At 39.1% G+C, this 25,581-nt stretch overlaps 12 protein-coding genes and 2 non-coding genes across 14 annotated transcripts; 5 read left to right on the forward strand and 9 right to left on the reverse strand.

The window, feature by feature from the left end:
- Window positions 1–512: 512 nt before the first annotated feature.
- REB1 (DNA-binding protein REB1) lies at window positions 513–2,942 on the reverse strand (the record flags this gene model as incomplete). The annotated part of the gene is made up of 1 exon (XM_056228393.1): window positions 513–2,942. One exon carries the CDS (start codon window positions 2,940–2,942, stop codon window positions 513–515), a length of 2,430 nt encoding a protein of 809 aa, XP_056086040.1.
- A 374-nt stretch (window positions 2,943–3,316) lies between these two features.
- REG2 (protein phosphatase regulator REG2) lies at window positions 3,317–4,315 on the reverse strand (the record flags this gene model as incomplete). The annotated part of the gene is made up of 1 exon (XM_056228404.1): window positions 3,317–4,315. The coding sequence occupies one exon, from the start codon at window positions 4,313–4,315 to the stop codon at window positions 3,317–3,319; it is 999 nt and encodes a 332-aa protein (XP_056086041.1).
- A 490-nt stretch (window positions 4,316–4,805) lies between these two features.
- RFS1 (flavodoxin-like fold family protein) lies at window positions 4,806–5,432 on the reverse strand (the record flags this gene model as incomplete). The annotated part of the gene is made up of 1 exon (XM_056228415.1): window positions 4,806–5,432. The coding sequence occupies one exon, from the start codon at window positions 5,430–5,432 to the stop codon at window positions 4,806–4,808; it is 627 nt and encodes a 208-aa protein (XP_056086042.1).
- Window positions 5,433–5,768: 336 nt separating this feature from the next.
- SKDI02G1560 (regucalcin) lies at window positions 5,769–6,845 on the reverse strand (the record flags this gene model as incomplete). The annotated part of the gene is made up of 1 exon (XM_056228426.1): window positions 5,769–6,845. The coding sequence occupies one exon, from the start codon at window positions 6,843–6,845 to the stop codon at window positions 5,769–5,771; it is 1,077 nt and encodes a 358-aa protein (XP_056086043.1).
- Window positions 6,846–9,135: 2,290 nt separating this feature from the next.
- Window positions 9,136–10,167, forward strand: YRO2 (Yro2p; the record flags this gene model as incomplete). Its single annotated transcript, XM_056228437.1, has 1 exon — window positions 9,136–10,167. One exon carries the CDS (start codon window positions 9,136–9,138, stop codon window positions 10,165–10,167), a length of 1,032 nt encoding a protein of 343 aa, XP_056086044.1.
- Window positions 10,168–10,625: 458 nt separating this feature from the next.
- Window positions 10,626–13,331, reverse strand: PRP6 (U4/U6-U5 snRNP complex subunit PRP6; the record flags this gene model as incomplete). The annotated part of the gene is made up of 1 exon (XM_056228448.1): window positions 10,626–13,331. One exon carries the CDS (start codon window positions 13,329–13,331, stop codon window positions 10,626–10,628), a length of 2,706 nt encoding a protein of 901 aa, XP_056086045.1.
- A 297-nt stretch (window positions 13,332–13,628) lies between these two features.
- Skdi_2.trna8L lies at window positions 13,629–13,712 on the forward strand. Its single transcript has one exon. It is a non-coding gene; the product is annotated as a tRNA-Leu (tRNA).
- A 156-nt stretch (window positions 13,713–13,868) lies between these two features.
- On the forward strand, window positions 13,869–15,374 carry MRX18 (17-beta-hydroxysteroid dehydrogenase-like protein; the record flags this gene model as incomplete). Its single annotated transcript, XM_056228459.1, has 1 exon — window positions 13,869–15,374. The coding sequence occupies one exon, from the start codon at window positions 13,869–13,871 to the stop codon at window positions 15,372–15,374; it is 1,506 nt and encodes a 501-aa protein (XP_056086046.1).
- An 807-nt stretch (window positions 15,375–16,181) lies between these two features.
- Window positions 16,182–16,253, forward strand: Skdi_2.trna9Q. Its single transcript has one exon. It is a non-coding gene; the product is annotated as a tRNA-Gln (tRNA).
- A 380-nt stretch (window positions 16,254–16,633) lies between these two features.
- On the forward strand, window positions 16,634–16,825 carry MNC1 (Mnc1p; the record flags this gene model as incomplete). The annotated part of the gene is made up of 1 exon (XM_056228470.1): window positions 16,634–16,825. The coding sequence occupies one exon, from the start codon at window positions 16,634–16,636 to the stop codon at window positions 16,823–16,825; it is 192 nt and encodes a 63-aa protein (XP_056086047.1).
- A 724-nt stretch (window positions 16,826–17,549) lies between these two features.
- MUM2 (Mum2p) lies at window positions 17,550–18,647 on the reverse strand (the record flags this gene model as incomplete). Its single annotated transcript, XM_056228481.1, has 1 exon — window positions 17,550–18,647. The coding sequence occupies one exon, from the start codon at window positions 18,645–18,647 to the stop codon at window positions 17,550–17,552; it is 1,098 nt and encodes a 365-aa protein (XP_056086048.1).
- Window positions 18,648–19,002: 355 nt separating this feature from the next.
- Window positions 19,003–21,351, reverse strand: UBP14 (ubiquitin-specific protease UBP14; the record flags this gene model as incomplete). The annotated part of the gene is made up of 1 exon (XM_056228493.1): window positions 19,003–21,351. The coding sequence occupies one exon, from the start codon at window positions 21,349–21,351 to the stop codon at window positions 19,003–19,005; it is 2,349 nt and encodes a 782-aa protein (XP_056086049.1).
- Window positions 21,352–21,649: 298 nt separating this feature from the next.
- On the reverse strand, window positions 21,650–21,892 carry TSC3 (Tsc3p; the record flags this gene model as incomplete). The annotated part of the gene is made up of 1 exon (XM_056228504.1): window positions 21,650–21,892. One exon carries the CDS (start codon window positions 21,890–21,892, stop codon window positions 21,650–21,652), a length of 243 nt encoding a protein of 80 aa, XP_056086050.1.
- A 303-nt stretch (window positions 21,893–22,195) lies between these two features.
- AKL1 (serine/threonine protein kinase AKL1) lies at window positions 22,196–25,468 on the reverse strand (the record flags this gene model as incomplete). Its single annotated transcript, XM_056228515.1, has 1 exon — window positions 22,196–25,468. One exon carries the CDS (start codon window positions 25,466–25,468, stop codon window positions 22,196–22,198), a length of 3,273 nt encoding a protein of 1,090 aa, XP_056086051.1.
- Between the last annotated feature and the right edge of the window lie 113 nt (window positions 25,469–25,581).

Below are 25,581 nucleotides of genomic sequence, written 5' to 3' on the forward strand. Positions count from 1 at the left end.
TAACAGCCTCAATTTTTTTCCTTCCCTTCTTTTTTTAGTAATCGTTTATATATATGGCTTACCCATTTTGTATATTTTTTAACATGAATATATGAATGACATTTTTGATAGTGAAATTCGGACAGAGTATCTTGAAACCATCTCGCGCATATTGCTCATTTCCTGCCACGAGCGTAGCTCCGTACTAGGCCTTTCAGTTATTCAGTTAGAGGAGAACGAGATTACTGTGAGGTAAAGATAAAATTCATTATACATATAGAAAATATATAGATACAACAGCTCCGTGTGTAATGTGGAAAAAATAATTGGAGTAAAGAAGGAAAGAAAATGTAAAAAAACGTCAATATCTGGCAATAAGTGCAGACAAACTAAATTATAAAGGAGAGAAAAAAGAAATAAGGAAGTATAACACATACAATCGATCACTACAAAAACATTCTTATCTTTTTTTTCTTTCTTTTTTTTTTTTTCCTATTTTTTTATTCTTCTCTCACTGAATATATTTCCTGGGATTAAGCTTCTGTTTTCATTGAAATATTGGAGCTAAAATAATCAACTAGCTCTTTACTAATTTCATTGATTGATTTTTGCTTGTAACCCTTAACCTTTTTCTTCATTCTTTCATAACACAACTTCAGTTCTAACCCATTCAATTTCATGCCAGGTTTTAAAGCCGCAAGTTCATCCCAATCCACTTGTGAATCCTCCGTTATACCCAAATCTCTTAATTTTTCAAAAATCCATAGCATATCATCATCTTTTACAGTTTGGATTTTCGCAATGGCTTCTCTCTTAACTAGTTTATTCCATTTATAACGACATTGAATGCGTGACCTTGTACCACCCATGCGCTCACTGACAATGGTCCAATTGATTATATCCTTAAAATCTAACTTGCCATTACCCATTAAAGATTTCCTTAGTTTATTATTATGGCGTCTTATTGTGTTCGACAAGCTTTTGGAGTGTGTACTTGTTGCCGATGGTGCAGGTATTATCGAATTCTGGGTATTTTCATCCAGCTGAATACCGAGTGAATCGTGTGATTTATTTTCGTCTTTATTGCTATCTCCCAGAGATGAGGAAGCAGCGGCAGCAACGGCTGCAATAGCGTCATCATCGTCTTGTTGCTTTTGTTGTAGTAGTTGCTGCTGTTCTTGAATAGCAGCTGCCGCGGCGGCAGCAGCAGAAGCCGAATCGTCCTCGTCGTCCTCGTCATTATGATGATCATCTTGATCATCTTCTAGTAGGTTCTGCTCTTCTTCTAACAAATTAGGGTGTAATTGAGACTGCTGATGTTGAGCTTCTTCCAACATATCACTGATGACTTTTTTCAAAAGCTCTTCTTCTTCAACAGACCATCTGTTTGATGCTCTGTTGGTACCGCATTTTACGTAGTTTCTCCAACGATCTCTACAATCTTCTGGCATTCTCCCCAAAGTTTTACCTATTTCGGCCCATTGGCCCTCCTTCTCAGCACATAATTTAGCCAATTCTTGCTCCTCCTCCGAAGTCCATTTACCACGCTGTTCAAAGATGTGGTATTTTCTTCTCATATGTTTATAAATGGAGGAACTTGATCTATAAGGTAGGACTTTGTAGATGTTATTCCAGAAATTGTCCTTTGGCCTGTCAGAGCTCCATATCCTCTCACAGACTTGTTGCCTAGTTAAACGTTCAATGGCTTCATACTCATTGATAAACCTCTCTAAAGCGGCGTCTTCAGCTTTATCGAAAGCTTTGCTATTGTTCGATCTTGAAGTGGATGGTGTGGCAGAGGATGAGGATAAAGATACTAAAGACGAAGCCTTTGTGGCGGCTGACTGAAGTAGTTGAGATATTTCTGAGTTGTCCACATTACCAGCTTCATTATCGTGAGAAGGTGACTTTTGTTGACGTTGTTGAGCATCTTGAGATATGACTTTTGGCAAGACTTCCATATAATTTCTGGATTTATTGAGGGAATTGTCCAACATGGAATCTTTTTGTAGCTCAGAGTATTGCTTAGTATTGTTTGATAAGTCATCTCTATCGTCGTTATCATTTTTGTTCTGATGGTTCAAACTCTGAGCACGCATCAAGTGATCTTTTATGTGCTTCAGTTTCTCGTTATCATCTGTATCAGCAGCGGTGTTTAAGTATTGCTGAAAATCAGGATGTTGCGTGATCGAATCGGCATCGATGATAGCCTTATGAACCAGTTGGTCACGATCAATGACATCATTATTAGTATCATTGTCATCTGCATCACCTAAAGTCGTTAGTTCCGGATCAACATTGCCGATTTGCTTATCATCGTCATCGTTGTTGTTTTTCTGCTTTTTCTTGGAGTTTTCATGGCTATTTACATTGTCATGCTGTCTTTTGCTGTTGCTGTTGCCGTTGTTGTTATTGTTTTTCGATAGTGTGTAAGCAGCTGCCACGGCAGCCATGGCCATAGATTGGTGATCATTGTCCACATTGACACTCGCACCTTTCTTATTCTTGTCGTCATCGTCGTCGTCATCCACGACCATGTCAGACTGAGAAAAGTGATTATTACTGTCATTGCCGTCGTCATCGTTACTATTGTCGTTTTCTTCATCGTCGTCGTCCTGTTGATGGTGTGCCGTTTGTCTTAAATACCAATCCATGACAGCATTATGCTGTTCATTCGAGTTGACATTATCTGCATTCGATGACGGTTCATTCGCGTTCAATGCGCTGATGTTTGCTGAGTCATCATTATTGTCGTCATTTCTATTGCTGTCGTCATTGTCGTTAGTGTCGACATCACTGCTGCCATCAACGCTATTTTGCTTTTTTGAGTGCTTGTTTTCCAGATCCTTCGCATGCAATTGAGAGTCATGGTTTTGGTGATCTAAGCCTACACCGACATATTTCAAAACAGCCTCCTCCACGGACTCTTGATTTGTGTTTTTATCACTATGATCAGTGGGCATGTTGATTGGCCTATAAAAATTTCAATTCAGCGGTAGCAGGTAGAGTTCAAACTAGTAACGAATAACGTGTAGTTAATCTTGCTTGTGATGATGTTTATTTATTTACTTTAGGTTGTGTCCACAGCAGGGTAATAACAGCCTGGGTATTGTTGTTTTGTCTTGTATGGTCCAGAAGGCTGCCGTTTGTTTGTCGTTGACCTTTGTGAGGGTAGGTCCCTTGGCCGCCTTTATTTTGCCACCCGGAAAACACTGGTTGGTGTAAAGCGGGTAACGGACAAAATGGATGCAACCACGTGATCGCATATGAGAGTAGTTCAAATAGCCAGGACGAGAGAGGACGAGACACGATTATGTATTGAGAGGTTACGTATGATTTATAAGAGCTCTGAGGGCATGGTAGTGTCTGAGTCTGTGTCTGAGTCTGAGTCTGTTTCGGACTCGAAAATGAACGTTGAATGGCTTGAAGTCGACGAAGAGGTTGCGGGGGAATGATGGCCTATATTGGATAGCTTGAAATTAGAGTCGACCCGAAGTACGCTGCCTAAATCTGCTTCTCCATCTCGTGGCAAGACATTCTTCGGAACGTCGCGAATATCGTGCCTATGCTGGTGGTCGCCGGTGCTGCTGGTGATCATGGCGGTGACAGCTGCGGTAGTAGTGGCAGTAGAAGCAGTAGCATCGTTGGTAAAGTAGACGCAGCTGTAGTCGTAGAAAACTCGCTTGCTCATGGTGTAGCCGGGACTGGAATTAAGTTCAAATTGTGGACAAGGACTCTGGTCATCCGCCGGATTCAGTTGTGCAGAAGGTAGCCTTTGTATGAAGTGATCATCGGTGATTATGCATTGTTCCACGTTATCGTTAAATTTGATATGCCTTTCTCGTTGGCGGCTTGACATATCTTTTTTTTTGTGTGCTTTGAACCAGCTTCTCCAAAAAAGGTTCTCCAATCTTTGATCGTTGTCCAAACTCTTGGACTTCTGTAGCGGTAAAACATTGTCGTTATTTAGAGTCTTGCTCAGGTGTGTCGCATGTTTGTTATTCTTATTATAGTTGTTTTTACCGTTACAGTTGATGAATTTAATGAATTTCCATAAATTTAAATTCAAGATCAAGCTTCTTTGTTCGTGGAAATCGAAGTTCTTCTTCTTGCCCGCCGATGGAGTGTATTTTTGTTTCTTGTTTATTTTCCACTGCTTGGAATTCAAAGACTTAACCTTTCCCAAACAGTACGTACCATTCGTGGTGGCGGAGGGATAACCCATATCGTTTCTGCTCATCAAAATTCTGACGCCTTCGATGAACTTACTATTTTCCTCTTCTTCTGGCAGGTCGTGAAAGAGGTTGTCCAGCGACTCGCAATTACTCAATGTCATTCTCACTCTTCCCTTCTTACCTTACAAATTTGTCAATAAGATAGATTTTCTCAAGGACAAACTAATGTTCGAGACGAGACTGAATGTTCAAATACGTTCCACAAGGCAGCCATATAAAAAGCGAGTAAAGGGAAACCAAAACCTAATTTATGCATTATTAGTTAACAACAAGGGGCATGTGTGGCTAATAACAAGTACTGGCAGCTCGTTGCGAGATTGTGAGGTTTCCATTGATTAACTTCATGAAGTCTTCTCGTTTTGACACCACTAAGGTGTGATTTTTTAATCACTCCCCCCACGTTTTCACCGTGCGCTGTCCCTCCTCCACCTGCAGCCGGACCGTCGGGGAGACAAAAGAAAGAGCAAATATCGGCCAAATGGCGTGTAGGGTCCACCCCATTGGCCCAGGGCCATATTGCACATTGTTATAGATATTCATAGACTACTTTACACTTATTTCGAATTTACACATAGTGAGAGAATACACGGGTTACAAATCTTTAATGCGCTCGTAAAACGTCTTCCCTTGAAGTTGGTGAACTTTCAACTCCGACACACTGGGAGGTCTGTCGCCGTCTACTCCAGAGACGCATCCTGCCCCCCAAGCGCAGGAGCCGTTGACATCGTCAATGTTGGTCAATTCCTTGTAAGCGTTTTTGTACCCTAATGGGATGTAGATGATTCCATGGTGGACAAGGGTACTCATTGCGTTCATAATGCACATTTCTGTATCCCCCTTGCCGCTTATTGCGCCCGAAACGAACAAACCGGCAATTTTACCATGGAGGGAACCTTTCGCCCAAAGACCACCAGTGTTAGAATCCCAGAAGTTTTTCCATTCCGCAGGGAAGTTACCGAACTTAGTAGGGATACCTAATAAGTAGTAGTCGTGCTCGACCAACGTTTCTCTTGTTACGATCTTGTAGGGGAAATCAGCATTGGTCTTCCTGGCTTTGCCTCCCTCCTCTTCTTGTTCCAAATCACTTTTGTAGTTAATGTCTGGCACTTGGAAAATCTCAGCCTCACCACCAGCTATCTCAATACCCTTCTTCTCATTTTCTGCTAATTTGGCGATTGTGTTGTCCACTGAGTAAATCAAAATAGCAATTTTTGGCATATTCTATATGGTGTGATGTTTGTTAATTCAGTGCTGTTTTGAAGCTCTTGAGCGAAGATGTTTCTCGAGGAATGTAAAACGTCAACATATGTTTTTTTTTCTTTAATTTCTTTTTCTTTTACTTCTTTTTCACTCTCCTTATGTAGTTTTAATTGTCCGCCCGCCCCTTATCCTTTTTCTCCTTATTACTAGGCAACCGAACGGAAGCGGCTATGCAGTATGAAGGAATATCCAAGAACATGTTATGAGTTCTTTCTCTGATTTTTGAGCATAAGCGCTGAAAGTATAAGTGATAGGTACATACACTACATATATAAACATCAGTAGTGCTTTAATTTAGTAGAGCGGTTGTCGCTTTGTAGATTCCAAGGGAACATCCCTGTCTAGGGCGTTTGGAATTCTATAGATACAACCGCCGTTCTTATCGGAATTGATTCTGGCAGGATCACTAACTTTGGCATTGGCAGTAGTCACGAAGAGGTCTTTACCGACAAAACAACAGCACGAAACTCTTGGGGTCTGTTTTGGCAAAATGAACTCCTTAAGCAGTTTTCCGTGCACTAAGTCGAACATTTGAACTTTACAGGTAGACCAGACAGTGACAAAGAGGTACCCGGAATGATTTCCGTCTTTGCTGAACCAAATAGCGCTTCCATCTGGCTCAGGTGATTCAAATGATTGGTTGTTTGAGTTCTTCACGTCAATCAGTTCCTCACGTTTAAGTAAGTCACCACCAGGACATTTCCAAATCGTAAAGTTTAGAGAGTCCGTCACGTACATAGTCTTTTCATCGCTTTCATCCCAGTGAATGGCGTTAGGAATTAACAAGCAGTTCCAAACGAGCTCTATCTCCTGGGCCAATAGATCAATGCGAAGCAAACATCCAATAGGCTCCAATTCGAATGGAAAGTCACTCATTAGCCCCACGTAAATGTACTTCCCATCTGGCGAAACGTTCCCATCGTTGCTTCTCAATTTATATGCCCTGTCAGTGCTTAAATCGGGACACTCGGAATACAAAATGAGATATTCCCACTCGCCAGTGGCAAAATCTAGTCTACCAACACCGAATTTACTACCAAATAGAACTTGCTTGATTTCATCCTCAAACGACTCACTCCATATCGGAAAGATGCAACCTACAGACTCCTTCAAATCATCCGGGTTGGGAGGATACTCAATTGAAGAGTTCTTGCCGTAGTTGGTTCTCGTTACGGCAAAAAAAGAGTGACTAGACTCGGGGTGTTCTATATCTTCAACCTTATGTACCTGTCCTTTGAAAATGTCCACCCATAGCAATGTGCTCGTTTCTTTCACAAAAGTTATCCCTTCACTATGAATGGCTCCAGGAACGTGATAATAAGGCTTCAAATCATTCAAAACAATATCTTCAAAATCGCCACCGCTACCCATTTTTAGAAAAATTCCTGGCTACCTAGTGCGTCTGAAGTAGCTTGCATAGGTGTAAACCTTTAGTCCCTTTGAGTGCTTACGCTTTGAATGAGCACACGGTTCCCCTTAAGAACCGGACGGGTAAGCGATTTGATCGACGCAGTGTCCACTGAATAATCCACTGAATAATCCACGGCAAACTTGTCCCATTTTAAGGTGCCAAGTTAAGCGCAAGAAGTAGCTTCTCAAATTTTTTAGAATTTATCGAAAAAATCTGAAAAAGGTTTTCTTTGAATGCCTTGTTCGGTGTTTTATCCACTTCAATTTTTTATCTTGTTAAGAAGCATTCACCTAACTTAAAAATGCAAAAAGGGCAAGAACTTACTTATGACGCGATCCTTTGGCGCCGACAAAAATTTTTCTTCCAGAACTTCTTACTATTATTACGCTAGATATTTCCCGTTTCCGATATTACTACCGATTTAGAGAAAGGCACACGAGAGCTATGTTAGAGCAAACATCTACTTGTCTCATATGAACTCCTTTTTACTCAATCAGGAAGGCCAATTGACCTCTCATCTTGGATGATGATTGTACAAGATATTGATCATTTCAGTCTACGTTCGGAAACTCTCACAGAAATGGCGGAGACATGTCGAAAAATACATACCGATGTCGCAATTGAAAAGAAAAAAAAATACAACACAATTTGAATATTTACTCAATTACTCCTATCAATTGGGTAATAATTAAACAAGAGGGCACGAATAGAATAAGGCAAAACAATGCTCCATTTTTGGCCCTTCAATCCTTTTTCTCAACTGCAACACGGTATTTTCCCGTTATCCGCCCTGAGCAATTTTCTTCCCCGAACGGCGACCATGCTCATAAAAAATCTCCTGAAGAATACACCCTACCTAGTCGGCCACCCCCCAGAGACCCTTCCTTCCCTCATGAATGGGCATACCGCTTCAAGATTCCTAGTCTTGATGTCGACCTCGTATGGCAGCATGTGCCATTGAGCGAACCCTTTCCTGTTTTACGCGCATGTCCTAGGCCGTTCTTTAGCACTCAGCGAGGCATGCCGAGTGAATTTACATTGGGTTTTCTTGGATTCTACTACATGCTTCCGGAAATCACCGGAAAATCTTGGCCCTTCTTTTGAACGGAAAACGAGGAAGGCTGCTTTTTCTCTGTCTCCAAGTCCGATGCTATCGAAAGGAAGCAACAAACAAGACGAAGACCACAGGATTTTTCGTGTTACTAATGGCAAGGTATCTGGTAATTTCTTATGTGACATAGTATATAGAGTCCTCTCCTTGACTTGCTTGGCTATGTGTCGCCTATCTTCAGTCTTGTGGACTAGCACGCTCACACAATGTAAATCCCTCCCGTCCCTCTTGTTTCGGGTCCTCTGAGGGAAATAACTACGGCATAACACCAATGGTTAAGAGATTTGCCAACCTCACTATGGTTCTAAATGGGGAAATGAACAAAAGGGCAAATTGAAAACATCCTACCAGTTTTGGTACCACTTCCGTGATTTTCAACTCCTCAATTTCCGCATAATTTGCCTCAATTAGGAAATCTGAGCTGTTTTTTTCTTGTCCTCGAGGTGTTATCCTACGCGATTTTCTGTGGCTAAACGCACGATCCCTTCAAGAAGCATGAAGAAAAAAAATAGCCTCTTGTAAAAGCAAAATGCCTTTCACTATTACTGTGTAAACGAATGATTTCGTCATCTTAATAGTTGACTGGAAATCTGAGGTTTCCAATCAGATGTCTCTGTAAAACCCCTAGAAAAAATTCAATGTCCGGTCGGGATGATTCCTCATCGGGTTGTTTGTGTGCTTATTCATGATCCTTTCAATTACTGGAAGCTTACCCAAAAGATATATAAAGAACCGAACTTGTAGAACTGTGCATTAATTATCTCTTTCTACTTCCTCCCTAGTTTTCTGCAATTTGTTTTATTGATCTTCTCTTCTCTTGATTATATAATCAATTGTTCCAGATTGTGTCAGCAAATAACAGCAACATTTCATCCGAAAAAAAAAAAGGTCTAATTATTTTTGGATATTTGAAATTAACAAGAAGTCCCAAGAACTTTCCATAATTTTTTTCTAAAACCCTTTTTTACTCAAAACTAATAACTTATTCTAGTTTATAACCAATCTAGATTTTTTCTTTTAATTCCAACGCAAACTAATTACGTTTGACTGCTAATTCTTTAATTATTAATATTTAATTTTAAAACTTTTGATTTTCCCGATAACTCAAAGTGATAATATTTCTTCAAAAAACTATCAAAATGTCTGATTACGTCGAGTTATTGAAAAGAGGTGGTAATGAAGCCATCAAAATTAATCCTCCAACCGGTGCTGATTTCCACATTACATCCCGTGGTTCAGATTGGCTTTTCACTGTCTTTTGTATTAATCTGCTATTTGGTATAATTCTAGTTCCACTGATGTTCAGAAAGCCAGTCAAGGATAGATTCGTATACTATACCGCCATAGCCCCAAATTTGTTTATGTCTATTGCTTATTTCACAATGGCTTCTAACTTGGGCTGGATTCCCGTAAGAGCTAAATACAATCATGTCCGAACCTCTACTCAGAAGGAACACCCAGGTTACAGACAAATTTTCTACGCCAGATATGTGGGTTGGTTTTTAGCTTTTCCATGGCCAATTATCCAAATGTCCCTGCTTGGTGGTACTCCATTATGGCAAATCGCTTTCAATGTTGGTATGACCGAAATTTTTACCGTCTGTTGGTTGATTGCCGCTTGTGTCCATTCCACTTACAAATGGGGTTACTACACCATTGGTATTGGTGCTGCCATTGTTGTTTGTATTAGCTTAATGACTACTACCTTCAACTTGGTTAAGGCCAGAGGTAAAGATGTCTCCAATGTTTTCGTTATCTTCATGAGTATTATCATGTTTTTATGGTTGATTGCCTACCCAACGTGCTTCGGTATTACTGACGGTGGTAACGTATTACAGCCAGATTCTGCTACCATTTTCTACGGTATCATTGATCTACTGATCTTATCCATCTTACCGGTTCTTTTCATGCCATTAGCTAACTACTTAGGTGTTGAAAGATTAGGTTTAATCTTCGACAATGAACCTGAACATGTTGGCCCAGTTGTAGAAAGAAAAATGCCTTCTCCAGACTCCTTCAAGTCATCTGATTCCGACTCTAGTCTCAAGGAAAAATTAAAGTTAAAGAAGAAGCATAAGAAGGACAAGAAGAAGGCCAAGAAGGCCAAGAAAGCCAAGAAAGCCAAGAAGGCTCAAGAAGAAGAAGAAGATGTTGCCACCGAATCTGAATAGACGCTTTTGATTTAATAATGTCATAACATTTTTTCTTCTTTTTTTACTTAACGTTATATTATTTGAGTCCAGAGTTTTGCTAAAAGCACATGAAATGCTTCGATCCTTTTCCCTCCGTCAATGTGAAACAGCATTGCAATGAAATCGCCAACAAGTGAAAGAAGACTAGAGATGATGGTCGCAAACTAAGGGCGCAGAAAATTACGCACTGTTTTTTAAATTTTTTCATCAAAAAATACGAATAAATTCCTTAAACATATACATCATGCCACTTCACATTTTACGTTTGTAAGAACACCTTTTCGTCTTAATAATTGTGAACTACTACTTATAATTCTAATTAAATTCGTCTTTTCTTTATCATTTTCTTCACGATTTGTTCCTTGTAATTCATAGACTTACACATACATATATATATATACATATATATATATATGTGCTAGACGTAGGAACAATCATCAAAAACACCAATCTATTTTCTTGTCCATTATATGCAATAAGATTTCTCTTTTTGTACAGTATTGCATTTTGACATTCTTAGCAACGGCTGTCCATTCAGGTCCGTAAATTGGCTCATATTGGTCGAACAACTCATGAAGATCAGCGGGATCCTTTTCTAACTTTGCATATGTCCTAAATAACCAGACCCATGTATCCCCGTATTCTGGGGATTTCTTCAGCGCTCTTTCGAGCCATTTTAGTGATGTTTGATATTGAGTTTCTCTATAGAAGGATATTCCAATTTCCAAAAGGATTCTGTAGTCATTTTGGGTCCTTTTCAAAGCATCTTGAAAGATTATTTTTTTTGATGAACTAGTGTTCCCATAATTTAATAATTTGATTTGTTCCACCCAAAGTAAAGCATTATTTGAGAATTTTTGTAATGCCTGCGTTGCTAGTAACGTCGCTTGGTCTAAATTACCCAGTCTTATCTCCATTTGGACTTTAGCAATGTAGAATGATACGTTATTACGATTCTTCAATAATCCTCTATCTAAAATGGATCTTGCTCTTATTGAATTTTTTGAATCAATTTCATCAATCTTTGATAGCGAAATCCATATTGAGGCGCAATCGGACACTATCTTCGTACCTGATAGGTAAATTTGTCTACTCATCTCGATGTCATTGATGGAGTGGTAAATTTGTCCTAATTGTAAGAAGAATTTGGGGCAATTGGGAAATTTTTTTAGACACTTCTCGTTCAAAAATTCTATGGCATGTTTATTCAAATCTTGATACCGAAGAAAATCAACATATTTATAATACAAGTGTTCTATGCCATTTATCTTAGAGTCTCTGAAGATTATGAAAGTTTGATGGAAGAATTCTCGCAATTCATCGAATTGTGATGATTGCCCCAACAACTTTATCTTGAAAAACCGTACGTCTAAGCTGTACGGCACAAGACCTATAATTTGGTCAATTACATTTAATGTTTGTCTAGTGTTTCCTTTGTGCGCCTTCCAATATTCGTTAGCATACATCATAAACAAACAGGGGCTTTTCTCCTTAATGATTGTCCGCGTATCATCACTCTTGGGACAAAATAGTAGCTCTTGAAAGAACGCTAGTAGTTCTTCAATCTTATGATGTTCTTCAGCGACTGTTTTCAGTTTGGACCAAAGAACCATATCGCAGGGACTCCACTGAATAAGCTTTTTTAAAATGATGAATTTTACCACCGAATTTTGCATCTTTTCCACTGTTTCATCAATATTATACAATTCAGAATCGTGCTCGGCATTTTCTTTTAACGATTCTAACACGGCGTAGATAATAGCTTGACAGGTTGATTTTGCGTTTGGTGTATCACTTAAAGTTTCTGCTCGATTAAACCATGCGGATAGAGTTATTTTGCAACCTTTTTTCGAAAGTTCTAATAAACCCTCCTTGAGTAAATTGACAAGCATATGTACTGCTACATCTGGATCATTACGTTCTTCCAAGAGTGCAGCCAAAATCCAAATTTCTGGCTCTTGCGGTAGAACTTTTCTGCTGGAATTTAAAGCCATCTTGGCATCATGATAATCTTGTAGGTTGATGTAAGCGGCTAATAGACTCATACTCTGTGGAATAAACCGGGTGGCCTTTTCTAGCATTCTTATTGCCTGGGTTTTGTCAGTTTCAAAACTAACAGCCAGTTTCCATAAGCGTTCATCGCGAGGAATTTCTTGCAGTGCTTTTCTCACTACCCTATACTTGTTAATTGTAGTACTCTCTAAATCAACCGCCTTTAACCAGAGCAAAGGAGAGGCTGGATTGAATTTTATCGCTGTTGCCACTAATATTTTGCAATGATGAATATCAGATTCGTGTAGCCTAATGTTTTCCAGCCATACGTCGGAATTCTTGGGGCAATCTTGACAGCCATTTTCTATTAGTTTTTTTGCTGCTGAAAACTTCTTCGCCTTTTCTTCTAATCTGGCGGAAGCTATCCAACCCTGTGGATTTGTTGGATCTGCCTGTCTGTATGATCTCAAGACTGTCCGCATTTTCTGTAAATCTTCTAATGCTGTATCTGAAAGAGAATTTGCTCTATCGTTTTCTAAATCCTTCAAGTAGCTTAGAACATCAGTGGCAGCGCCTGATTTATCTACCTGTATGCGACTCGTCGTGTTCCTTGTCAGCTCTGCAATATTTGCATCTATTTGAGATTGCAGCAGTTTCTCACGTTCTTCGGTTAATTTATTCAAATCGACGTTTCCAGGCATTAGTGAATCAGGTGCAGCGTAAGTTTTTCTGTTTAGTTGCTCTTGTATTCTATTTCTCTTGTTCCGTCTTGTAAAATCTGTGGCATCTGGAATATTCATCCATTCATCCTCTGTCACAGCACCTAATGTTTCTTTTAGATCTGCAAATTGCGCCTTCACGATGGATGTACCTGCTGCATTGTGATCGCTATTATCATTGGTTCGCTTCTTTTTCTTTTGTGCTAATTTTAAGTCAAGAGTCTTAAATACTTTTGCCGCTTCTTCATCTTCGTTGTATTCAGTTTGACTTTGATAGTTAGAGTTAGAATCTTCACGGTATCGCTTTGGTATTCTTCTGCCCCCATCATCAAGTGTGTTCTTTTCTTTAGTTGAAAATCCAGTAGCACCACGACCAATACCTGGCACGTAATCTACCGGCGGTTCTTGGTCCAAGAAAGATGGTCTCTCCATATAAGGTGATGCTTTTCTGTCCTGAGTTGCTTTATCTTAGTTGACTTCGCATATTTTCAGAGGGTTTTCGTTCTTTTTTTGCCTGTTGGAACAATGCAACTGTATATATATATATACTACCAGTCGCTTTAACAAAGATAAATAAAAAGGCGAGACAAGAAGTTAGATTGAATGCTTTTGGATATATATGAGGAGAGTAATTCCAACTATTCTGCAGTTGACCTTGAAATAGAAGTAGAAAATTCTTCTGCATTCAATAACATTTTTATTGCTGTGAAAATTGACATGAATTTGTATGGAGGGTTGGCCGAGTGGTCTAAGGCGGCAGACTTAAGATCTGTTGGACGGTTGTCCGCGCGAGTTCGAACCTCGCATCCTTCAGTATTTTTTTTGGAGGCTGAAAAAGTTAAAATAAGGGAGTTTTGTAGTTTGGGGATAATTTAAAACTAACTTGGGAGTACAACTAAGTGAAAAATTAATCCATGAAAAAGCAATATCTCCACAAGAATAAGTAACAGTCCTAGGGATCTACAGAAAATGATCGGTTCACTTAAAAACAAATTTGAGCATTTCAAAATTTCTGAAAAGGGCGGTAAAGAGCTTTCAACTACACTACCAAAACTACCATCTTCAAAGGACCTCGACGAATCAACTATCTACAAGTACCGTTATAATTATGGTGTAAACTTGGGGGCATTGTTCGTGCTCGAACCATGGATTTTTTCTAAAGAAACTGTGTGTACGGTAGATGGCAAGGAATACGACTGTGAATTTGATGCCATTTCTCACCAATTGAAAAAACATTCCGCTAAAGACGTTGCAAAAATGTTAAGTGATCACTACAAGAAATATATTGATCGAATCGACTGGGATTGGCTCTCCAAAGATGCTCATATTACGGCACTACGTATTCCAATTGGATACTGGCATGTTGAAGACGGGAAACATTTAGACTCGTTACCTTTTGCCCCGTTGAAGAACGTTTATGAATTAGCCAGACCTTGGCAACAGCTTGCAGGATTAATAAGCACGGCCAAGGAACACAACATAGGTGTATTGATAGATTTACATGGCCTACCAGGAGGCGCCAATTGTGACTCTCACAGTGGCCTCAAGAATGGCGAAGCTGAGTTTTTCCACAAGGAAAAGTATATGACTAAAGTTTACAAAGAAATTTTGCCTGCAATTATTACAACAATGACTTTGAAAAATGAAAACATCATTGGAATTCAAGTTGTTAATGAAGCGTGCTTTGCTAATAATCCTAAGGGTCAAAAATTCTACTATTCGGAAGCGATTAACATCATCGAAAAGCTTCAACCTGGTTTACCTGTAGTAATATCCGATGGCTGGTGGCCCCAACAATGGGCAGACTGGGTCAAAGAGAAAAAATTCAGCGAAACTGTGGTCATTGATTCTCATGTATACCGTTGTTTTTCTGATTCTGATAGGTCCAAAGATGCCAATACTATAATAAAAGATTTAATCAACACTGTAAACTTCCCTCGTGCAGATGCTGACTATACCGTTGGTGAATTCTCTGGCGTTCTTGATGGACAAACTTGGAACAGGACATCTAGTGATCGGGATTCGACAGTCCAAAAGTACGTACAAGCTCAAGTGGATGTCTTTTCTCATGTGGCCAGCTGGGGTTGGTTTTTCTGGACCTTGCAATTTGAATACGGTGATGGAGGTGAATGGGGTTTAGCGCCGATGATGCAAAAAGGGAACTTACCAAAACGTCCTCATGGTCATGATTTGAAAATCGACAAAAGGAAAATAGATTCAATAATCCAAGAACACAAGGTTTATTGGGACGGTAAAGGCAAGAAATTCGAACATTGGAGATTTGAGGATGGTATCAATATGGCCGTAGACGATATGATTGCCTTCAGAACGTTTGACAATTCTCTGATTGGCAGATGGCATTCTTGGAAATCACAAAGAAGAGCTGAATACATTTCCGCTAAGAAAGACAGTGAATTCATGTGGGAATGGGACCAAGGCTACTGGCGCGGGTTAGACGAGTTTAATAAGTATTAAGAAATACATATATACTAACTACAAACTGTTTTTAGTTTTATTCTACTTCTTCAAATATATAGATACGTTATTGCTTCTCTATGGGCTTCTGAACGCGCTTTGGTGGAGGGAAGAATGTCGCATGACTATATTTGCAAGCTCGGATGGAGCATACATTTAGTTGGGAAATATGTAAGGCAAAAAGCAGGAAAGTATTCATAAAAGTACCCATGAAAGTATCAATACAATCATAGGTACGTACCTAGGAGGTTGATCATGACACTCCGCTATATCGAAAAAGAAGATGTGTCTGTTGGAACAATAATCAACTATCTGTCAATTATTAGGACAACAATTGATTGATATTATTGATCATTAAAATCTTGTGACATTTGTTGGGATTCCATTTTTGATAAGGTTAATAATATTATGTATATAGAATACTAAAAGTTCTCCTCATGGATTTAGGAATCCACGAAAGGGAATCAACACTTTTACATAATCTTATTCTTATTCCTTTCTTCATTTTATACGTCTTTATTCATTGATCCTATTGCATTATCAATCCTTGCACTTCAGCTTCCACTAAATTTGATGACTGTTCTGAATCTTATTTCACTGGTCTAATAATTTTTGTCATCTTCTTAACACCGTATATGATAATCTTCTAGCTACGTGATTGAATGTACTAATCAGTCGTACTAGTAATTGATGGATAGTTGATTATTGTTCCAACAGATATTTAGTTATTGTTCCAACAAGATGAACCGTTGGCATTCTTTTGAGGAATAGGGTTGCTTCAATGCTGAGCCGTCAACAGAAATAGTGGGTTTTATAGTGTAGTGGTTATCACTTTCGGTTTTGATCCGGACAACCCCGGTTCGAATCCGGGTAAGACCTTTTTTTGTAACTCAACTGTGATTTATCGGAGCGGAGGCTTGAAGGACAGATCTTGCATAGTTGAGGCTGAGCTGAGTCGCCGCTAATGGCGGTATTAATAAGCCACCACGGTGCCGCAGCAGATAAATCCTTGAGAGTTCTCTTGGCATTTCTGTAAGCTTTATGTTCCGTTCCGGTGCCGCAATGCAGGATTGTTCTTATTTATAGGCTAGCGCATTTCAGCCTCGAATAGTGGTTTTCTGGTAAATATTGATTATGTATAAAAATACGAGTATATACTCGCAGCTACATAATGTAGTAACTTCAATTACTTTTTAATGTCTTAAATTAGTAAAGAAAAGCATCATCCTCGGTCATAAAAGAGAACACACTAGATTTCAATGAGACACCAGTACTATCAGGCACAACCAATGTATTACCAACCACAACCGCAACCCATCTACATACAACAAGGGCCACCACCGCCAAGAAATGATTGCTGTTGCTGTTGCAATTGTGGCGACTGCTGCTCAGCCATTGCTAACGTTTTGTGTTGCCTCTGTTTAATCGATATATGTTGTGGCTGCATGTGATAGGCTACGTTTTGCAATTTGCTGCATCAACGCCTTTTCTCAAGGGCATATCTATGTTCCTTCCAGAAATGCTATCAAGGTGATGCAGCGCCGAATCTTCAGCCGTACGTCTCTGTAACGCGCAGAGAAAAGTGGATATTCCGTCCATTGAACTAAAATAGCGTTAAAAGTTAAGTAACATAATTAAATGAAGCGCTACTAAATGTATTATATAAAATTTAGAAAGAAAGTCTACCGATATTTCATTTTTGAAATTTTCTGTATTGGAAGTACGTTGTTGCCTGTAAAAAACTAGCGAAATGGAGACGGTATTGGGAACAAGCCCCGGCGATTTACCACCTAGGTTCTTATAGAAACATCTACTTTCACGTGTAGAAAATTTATGAGGTCCAAAATGTAATTCAAAGATTACTGTTTGATATTCTTGGAAAATCAACATGGAAAGATATTTGAGAAGCCATATAAAAATACTTAAAAAGTGCCGTTCTGAATGAAGAAATTATACTTCAATGATCTGATTAATTACATTTTCAAAAAAGTGCCATTGACGAATTCTTCAGGCAAAAGAAGGAAACAGTCCTTTTCTTCCTTTTTAAAAAAGCTTTCATAAATTTATATATATATATATATATAGATATATATATATATATGCATATGTAGGTGCATATTATTCTTTTTTGTAACATTAGCTATATTTTTCTCCTTGATGATAAGAAAATTTCTTTCAATTAGCAGTGTTTTCGTTTGAAGTTTTCTTCAAAGCCAGTTGAGCCTCTAAAGATGCTATCTTTTCTCTCAACTCTAGATTTTCCTTTTTAGCTAGCTGCAGTTCGATCTGAGTTTCCTTTGATCTGCCATAAGCTAACATCTTGGCCATTTCTCTATTTTCGTTGGTCAAATTTTCTAGCCTGACCACCATCTTATGAGCAATCGACTCGGCGTCGTATCTCCCATACTTGGTCACTGAATTTGTTGGGTTCAACGCCAGTGCAGTCAATATACTTTCCAAATTTTCTTTCACCTCTGCTAACTCTTTCTCCTTCGCACGCAGTGAAGAAGATAACTTTCTAAATATCACTTCTAATGAAGCTGGCAAAACAAAAGTCTGGGGTATATGGGAGTTTTCCCTTTCGTACTTATATTCATTTTGCTTGTAGTTTAAACCCTCGTTGAAAATTTTTTTTAGCTTTTGAATTTCATTCTCGAGTGATTCGATTTGGGTCTCTTTGATTTGCAATTTCACCTCCATTGTTTCCATTCTGTCATCTTTATTCGAATTTGTCTGATTGCTGTTAACGTTATTGATTGAAAGCGGCGTCACGTGATTGAAAGGAGCAAATGAATTCTTAAATGCTGTGCTGTTGATTGAGGTCTTAGCAGTCATATTGGACATCGAGGACATTGAGTCATTAGGATTTCCATTAGTATCCTTGGTATTTGTCATATTACTCATTGGATCCAGCCAATAGTCATTAGCAGTTGCCCCATTCATAATATTATTATGACTGAGAGTATTTCTGATAGGTCCTTGTGGTATATTCTGGTAATTATAGGTATTCATTGATGCAGGCATATTGAAGTTTGCCGTACCATTCAAGCTATGTTGACCTGTTAATGGACTAGCCGATGAACCTTGAGGAATCATGGAATTATTCAATTTATTCGCCTGCACTAAAGGGTTCATCAACCCTGATCTACCATCATTCTCGCTGGCTTCGTATAAAGCTTGTTGCTGCGATTGTTGATGTGGATGAAACGCCAAATTGTTGAAGGATGTTTCCAACGAATGTTGGGGATCATAATCATAAGCCATGTAATTCATTTCTCAAAATATTATTTCAAACGCGCCGTACGTGTGATTGTAGTGAGGTCAAATAAAAAATAAAGTACCAAGCCAGCTGATTCTCTTCTTATTGGGATTGACTATCGTTTGCTTGTCTTGCTTCTTGTTTCATTTAACAAGGTACTCTTTTCTAGTCTTCATTTTGATTTTTTTAGCGGCGAGTGTAACAGCACCAAAAAAAAAAAGAAAAAAAAGACTAAATAAGAGGTGATGGAATGGCTTACTATTGATATTGAACTATATGGAAATCCTTAGGGTAGCTAAGCTTGTCCACACACGTACAATATACATATAAATATACATATATATATATATGTGCGAGTAAACATTTCTTTTAGCATCTTGTATAGAAATAAATGTAACCATTTGTTTTCATATCTTCAATGCTTTCGGCAACAACCAATTTTTCATCATTATAAAGGACCCATTTCCATTCACCTGCCACTAATTTACGGATAAAGACAACATAATGACCTGAGTGAGCAGAATTTCCCTTATGACAAACAACCGCAGTTAAAGCGTAAGGTCTAGAAGTCGAATAGCCCAGATCCTTTTGTTTTCGTTGTTGCCGTCCAGTTGGTCCTTCAGGATCAGGCAATCTTCCGTCATCATCCATATTGTTGAAGATCCACTCCACGCTGCGGTTGACATCGCCATTGTTAAGTATCAAAGCTTTACGACATAAATTAGGATTTAGTCCCATAGATAATATTGAAGTTAGTGAGGTCTCATCAACTTCCGTTTCATCTTTTTTGAGGTTAGTAGGAGGCGCAACAAAGGAATCATTTAAATCAGGGTCGTCCATATGTTGAAATAACCAATTCATGGCGCTCTCAGCATCTTGGTTACCTGTGTTGAATAGAGCACGCGCACTGGCGTTTTGAGTAAACCCCATTTCAATTAATTGAGAAATGCTGCATTGGTTTGGGGTAAACTTTGTGTCGCTTTCGTCCTCGTCAGGCAATAGATCCTCCGCCTGTGGGTTAAATCCTTGTGATAAATAAGATGAAAGATCAAGCACATCGTCTTTATCACTTAAACCTGGTAAAGAAAGTTCATTACTTGTCTTGACAGGAATCCAATTCTGCAATTTAATTCTTATCGGATTTAAAACGAGTGTTGGTGGAAGTGATTTGAAACCAGGTCTTTTGTTCGCTGTGACTGTTTCTTTACAGTTGGCACATTTGAATTCAATTGTTTGCCCTTCAAAATACGCTTTAATTATCTCCAGCAAATCTTGAGGGTCGTCATTTTCTTCTAAGGGAAGCTGTATAGCCTCTGCTGGTTCATATGAGTATTTGACTTTCCCACATTTATTACACTGTAATCTATCCTCCATCATAAACCTAACCAAGTCGTTTGGATTCGAATCAGCTGATGAACTGTCGGAAAAAAACTTCCTGTCCAATAGGTCCGAAAGGAAAGTTAAAAATTCCATTGCGTCCTGCTGTCTATTGGAGCTAAACTCTTCATGACTTTTGCCTACACACTTTTTGAAAGTGGTGGGCTTGATACCATTCGGATAAATTTCTGGTTCACACTTCATAGCATTTAGTAACTTAATCCACTGACATTTCAAATTACTTGCAGGATAGACAACGTCCAATGGGAATTCACTTCCTAAAAAATCTAAAGACCAATTTGGGACGCCACCATTTAATAAACTTTGCAAGACCGAATTTAAGTAGCATGAATTACCCAAATTGATCAGGCCACAGCCATAATCTTTGTTTGGCAATAATCTTTTAAATTCTTTACCACTAGAATCGACCATTCTGAATTGCCAGTTTTCGTTCTGTTCTACTTGTAACTGGACTAGGGTTTTTTCATCCGCAATCTTCTCTTGTATATTGATTCCGTATATTTGCAATGCAGCACCCAAGTTTACATTATCTGGAAATCTAGTCTCATCGTCACAGGCATAGCAGTACAAGTCATAAGTTGAAGAGCTTAATGAACCTAATTTGATTGCCAAGGGGTGATTACTATTGTTACGATAATGATCCAAAGCATGAGAGTGACCATCAATCCCGATTTGCTCTCTACCACATCCTATGTTGCCACAATGTAGGCAGAACCACAGATTTTGGGTCAGGTCGCATGAAGAGCATTGGTTCATATTCACAGCATCTTCAGGCTTAGCAGGAATCTGGAAGTTTTCCGTATGAGGGCAAGTGCTGATTTCTAACTCCCACGAATTCTTTTTATCTTCGAAATCCTGTGATTTTGCCCTTATTATTTTTTCAATCTTCTCTAAGGACGTCGAAGAAACGTTCGTCTCTGTTGATTCTAAAAGTACAGTTCTGGGCACGTTTTCACCGTTAAATTTTTGCAAACTCCAAAAAGTGTCATGAGTCTCGTCTTCTGATTTCTCAATAACTTGTAGTTTTATCTTTTTGTTATTATTGTTTTCTTGTGCGTCTTCTTGCTTTGATTTTTCCACTTTAGCAATAGTTAAATAATTGGAATGGATCGATCCACATGCATGTTTTGTGACCTTGGAATGTAGCGGGAGATGCCTATTGCAAACAGCCTGGAAACAATCTAAACATATGTTCAAAAAATGCTTGGGAGATGCGTTGAGGGCTAGTGACTCATTATAAGGAGACTCAAAGCAGTAAATACACTCATCCTTTGAAAGAACCGCAGGAATAGTAATGCTTTCTAATATCGCTTCTGCCATGTCTGAACACGAATAATATCTTCAGTTCTCTTTCCAGTTGACTGCAGCTATTCGCAATAGTGCTGTTGTTAGTACTCTTTTTATTGCGTCAAGTGATGAATTCGATCTCATTCCAAACGATGCCATTTTCAAAAGAGCATCAACTGTTCTAAATTGTGTTCCATAGCCACAGGCATTTATTAGTCTATATATCACGTGTATAGTTATGTAAATGATATTCTCCATGGTATTCTCTCGCAGTTTTCTACGTCTTCTTTGGCTTAAGCTCGTGCTACCGAATAACAATACATCTAACGTTTCAAAGGAAACAATATTTCATTATACCGAAGAAACTTAAGCTAAAGATCGTGAGGAAAAACACATGAAGGAAAAATGAATCAATGGAGGCCATTAAGTAAAAAGGTAAGTGTATGTAGTAAGTCCAATAAAGCTTTTCAACCAACTCTTCAATGGCATTTAGTATCCCTCCTGATTTCCCGTTACGTCTTTTAGTTTCCTTCGTGGTGGGTATGTACACCATCGAGTTTTTATGCTGCATCATAATTAATTATTATGATATATCTTGTCCTCAGTTTCCGCGGGCTTCTAAATTCTTTAGTTCTGTTAAAGTGGTATCATCTCTTCCTTGAATTACAAGTACTATTACTTTTGATCGCATAAGCGCTTTTCGTTAAGCGCGTCAGGAGCAAACGTCATCTAGCACGGTAAGTTTGATACTCAGTATATGTGTTAGTTATTGTTCTATCAATTTAATTGTCGAGGAAGATATATGGATAGTCTACACCTCTTTGTATAACGATGTATATATATATATATATGGCTTGTTTGTGCCTTATTTCTTAAATCACTTCTCGCTTCTGAATACTGAGAAAAAAGACCTTCTTTTCCCGCTACTACCACCACTACTGGTTCCATTACTTGCCATCGTTTCACGTCGAACTCTTTCCAAGTCGAGTGATTGGCGAGCCCTAGCAAAGGATTTTCTCATTTCTGATGGAGTCGATGTACTAATAGTAATACTGCTGTTACTGTCCCTATCCTTCGATTGCCTGTATCTTTCCAAATCATGTCTTGGCTTAGAACTGGTCCTATGTGCCTCATGCTTAGCACTCAACCGAGTTGATGAGTCATGACCAGTACTGTGGCGCTTATTCTCACTTATTGCGGTGGAAGTATGGGGTGGTACTCTATGTGAGTGGTGTGATTGTGGGGCAGATGAGTCATTTTTGTTTCTATGCTCTTGAGTCAATGTTGGAGAGGACAAATTTACCTCTTGGAAGTTTAAATCCAACGACTGGCGTGGTTGTCTTGTGGATACACTGCTCAAGTCCCTGTTCTTAAATTGATTAGGCTTATTAGCATCGCCTGATCTCGACAAGTCTTTATGTCCTCTTTCATTATGAAGCGGCCTTCTTTCAGAGGGGGTTCCCCTTCTCGCGTCATCCAAATCAATATCAATACTCTCACTGGAAACAATACTGTCTTCTAAATCTTCTGTTGAAAATTTGTTCCTTTTGTTAGAGCCTTTACGTCCAGAAAGCTTACCTGGTTGAATGGAGGAAGAAGAAGAAGACGAAGAAAATGAAGAGACGGCAGCGCCAGTGTCGTCTCTTGATAAGTCCATTTCATTCAGACTTAAATTTAGGACGCCATTTCGATGGTTGCTCAGATCCTTATTTGCTTGAACCCCCACATCTTCCATCCCAGCAGGTTGGGATACATCCTTATCTTGAAAAGACTGCTTGTTTGCATCTTCTTTTAGTGGTGACAGTTCAATGAGAAGACCTTCACTTTTGGTGGACGAATGCATTGGTTCACTGACAGGATTGCTTGTTGCAACTTGTTCACTCATCTGAGGAGTTCTGATATCATCTGTAGTTTGGTTTGCCCTTTCGGAGACGTAATTGGCGGTATTATTTACATTAGATATCTGCATCTGCTGTTGGGCTTGCATTTGCTGCTTGACCTGAATCTGCTGTGCTTGGATCTGCTGCGCCTGCTGCTGATTCATGGAGATAACCGGCCTTGCGACCGGAATTGCAGAGGAGTTTTGACCTGGAAGATACCCCGACTGAGAGTTAGCAGGGTAGTTTTGAGGAACACTCTGAAAATTGATTCTTCTATTGCCGCTATCACCCACAACAGTTCCATTCAACTGCATAGGCTTACTAGTAGCCCGATCTCTTCCTGTGTAAAACGCTCTTTGATTGTAATTAGCGGGTGCTTGAGATTGATCTTGTTGTTGCTGATGCTGTTCTACCCTAGATTGATATTGAGCCTCTTCTGGATAGATATTTCCTTGCGTCCCCGTTTGATTTTGCGCTTGCTGGTATCTTTGGCCTTGTTTCTGTTCTTCAAGGAAGAAGTTACTGGCGTCGTTACTCAATTCATTTGAAGAATGATATGGGACATTCATTTTTGGAAAAGGATTATTTGATTTATGCTGTTTCATTTTATTGATACCAGCAGTTTTTTCGTTCGTCAATACCTCGTCTGACCCGATAGTTGCTGCTCCATAAGATGTGCTCTTCATCGATCTCCCTCCAGAAGAGTAAGAACTTGTGCTCTTTTGTCTCTGGGGAAGTGATTGCGTATTCAAACGAGGACTTTTTTCAGAAACAGTCGGATCGCTCGGCTGTTTGACCAATTCTTTGTCCAAATAGGTGTCTAGTTCGCTTACACTTGGATAATATAACTCACCAGGAGTTTTATTTTCAAAAATCGACTTGTCTTCTATTCTTGGAGATTGAACTGTATTGATTTCTTGCGTATCTTTTGATGTACCGACATCGATAATATTAGGAGCAATTTTCGACGCCTTTTCTTCAGACATCGCAGATTTTTTCTGATCAGAAGGACTCTCCTTCTTTTCTTCCATTTCTTTATTGACGTTCTGGGATGCTTTTCTGGAAACTGTCATAGGACCATCACTCGCATTCATGGGAAGTTTAGAAGAGATTTCAAAAGAGGAGAGAAACATATCGTTCAATAAGTTTTCTTCTGAGTCACTCAACTTGCTATTTTGCACTATCTTCTTTTGTTGCAGTTGGTACATTTGCAACTGAACGTTTTGCAGTTTATTCTGGAATTGTGTATATCTAGCGAAGTTGTATGGACCCTCCGCATATTTATCCTCGATTGGCACTTCGACATTCAAAATATCGCATAAATGACACAACACCTGATAGATATTCGGTCTCAAATTTGGATTCTCCGCCAGCATTATGATGATTAAATTGATAAGTTTTGATGAGTACTTATTCACGGGAAACTCATATTTAGAATGTAATATAGCAAATTGCCCTGTCATCTCAAAAGGAGTGGTGAAAAATAACAATTTATAGAGGAAAATTCCCAGTGCCCATATGTCAGACTTTTCGTTTATGGGCAAGCATCGGTAAAGATCAATCATTTCAGGAGACCTATATTGAGGGGTGGTGTGGACGTAGATGTTTTGAGTCAAAAGAGCAATGTCTTGATGAGTCGTAACAATGGGGAAACATGTTGACGTGGACCCGAAATCAGCCAATTTAAAACTGTCCTTGGCATCCACTAAAACATTTTCGATCTTGATATCACGATGAATCAAGGGAACCGGAAGATAATGCATTTGTGAGATCGAAAGGGCAACATCATACATGATTTTCACAATTTCAGTTTCTGTTAGCTTGGTTGACAATCGCTGGTTCATATAGTCTAGCAAGGATTTGTTTGGACACAATTCCATCAGTAAAAGAACCTCGAACCCTTGAACGCCATCACGACGACGGGAGGCGTTGGAATCATAGTACTGCACCACATTTGCGGCGCCCTTCAACTTCTTCATCACTTCTACTTCATTTCTCATCTCGTTCAACCCATTCTCATCATGAACTAAAACTCTTTTCAGGCATGCCAGGTCACCAATCTTCAAGGGAACACTCGCCGCATTATCAAATTCATTTAGATACTCTAAAAACTTCACCACGTAAATTTGAGCAAAGCCACCTTCTGCTAGATAATTCACAATCTCAACTTTATGTGTGCCCACGCAGACAATGTCTCCCGGAGTGTACCTCTCTACTGCCGGGTGGCCCATTGCTGAAACGCTTCTTGAAGTACCGTTCGTGATCGACATGATCAATGCTAGTTAGGAAGAAGATAAACAGGCGACAGGAATGAAAACAAAAACTTGGAAAAACGTAACAGCAAAAAAAGAATGGCAGCAAAAATGACCTCTATGATTTCCTA

Source organism: Saccharomyces kudriavzevii (assembly GCF_947243775.1).
Source record: "Saccharomyces kudriavzevii IFO 1802 strain IFO1802 genome assembly, chromosome: 2".
Classification (NCBI taxonomy): domain Eukaryota; kingdom Fungi; phylum Ascomycota; class Saccharomycetes; order Saccharomycetales; family Saccharomycetaceae; genus Saccharomyces; species Saccharomyces kudriavzevii.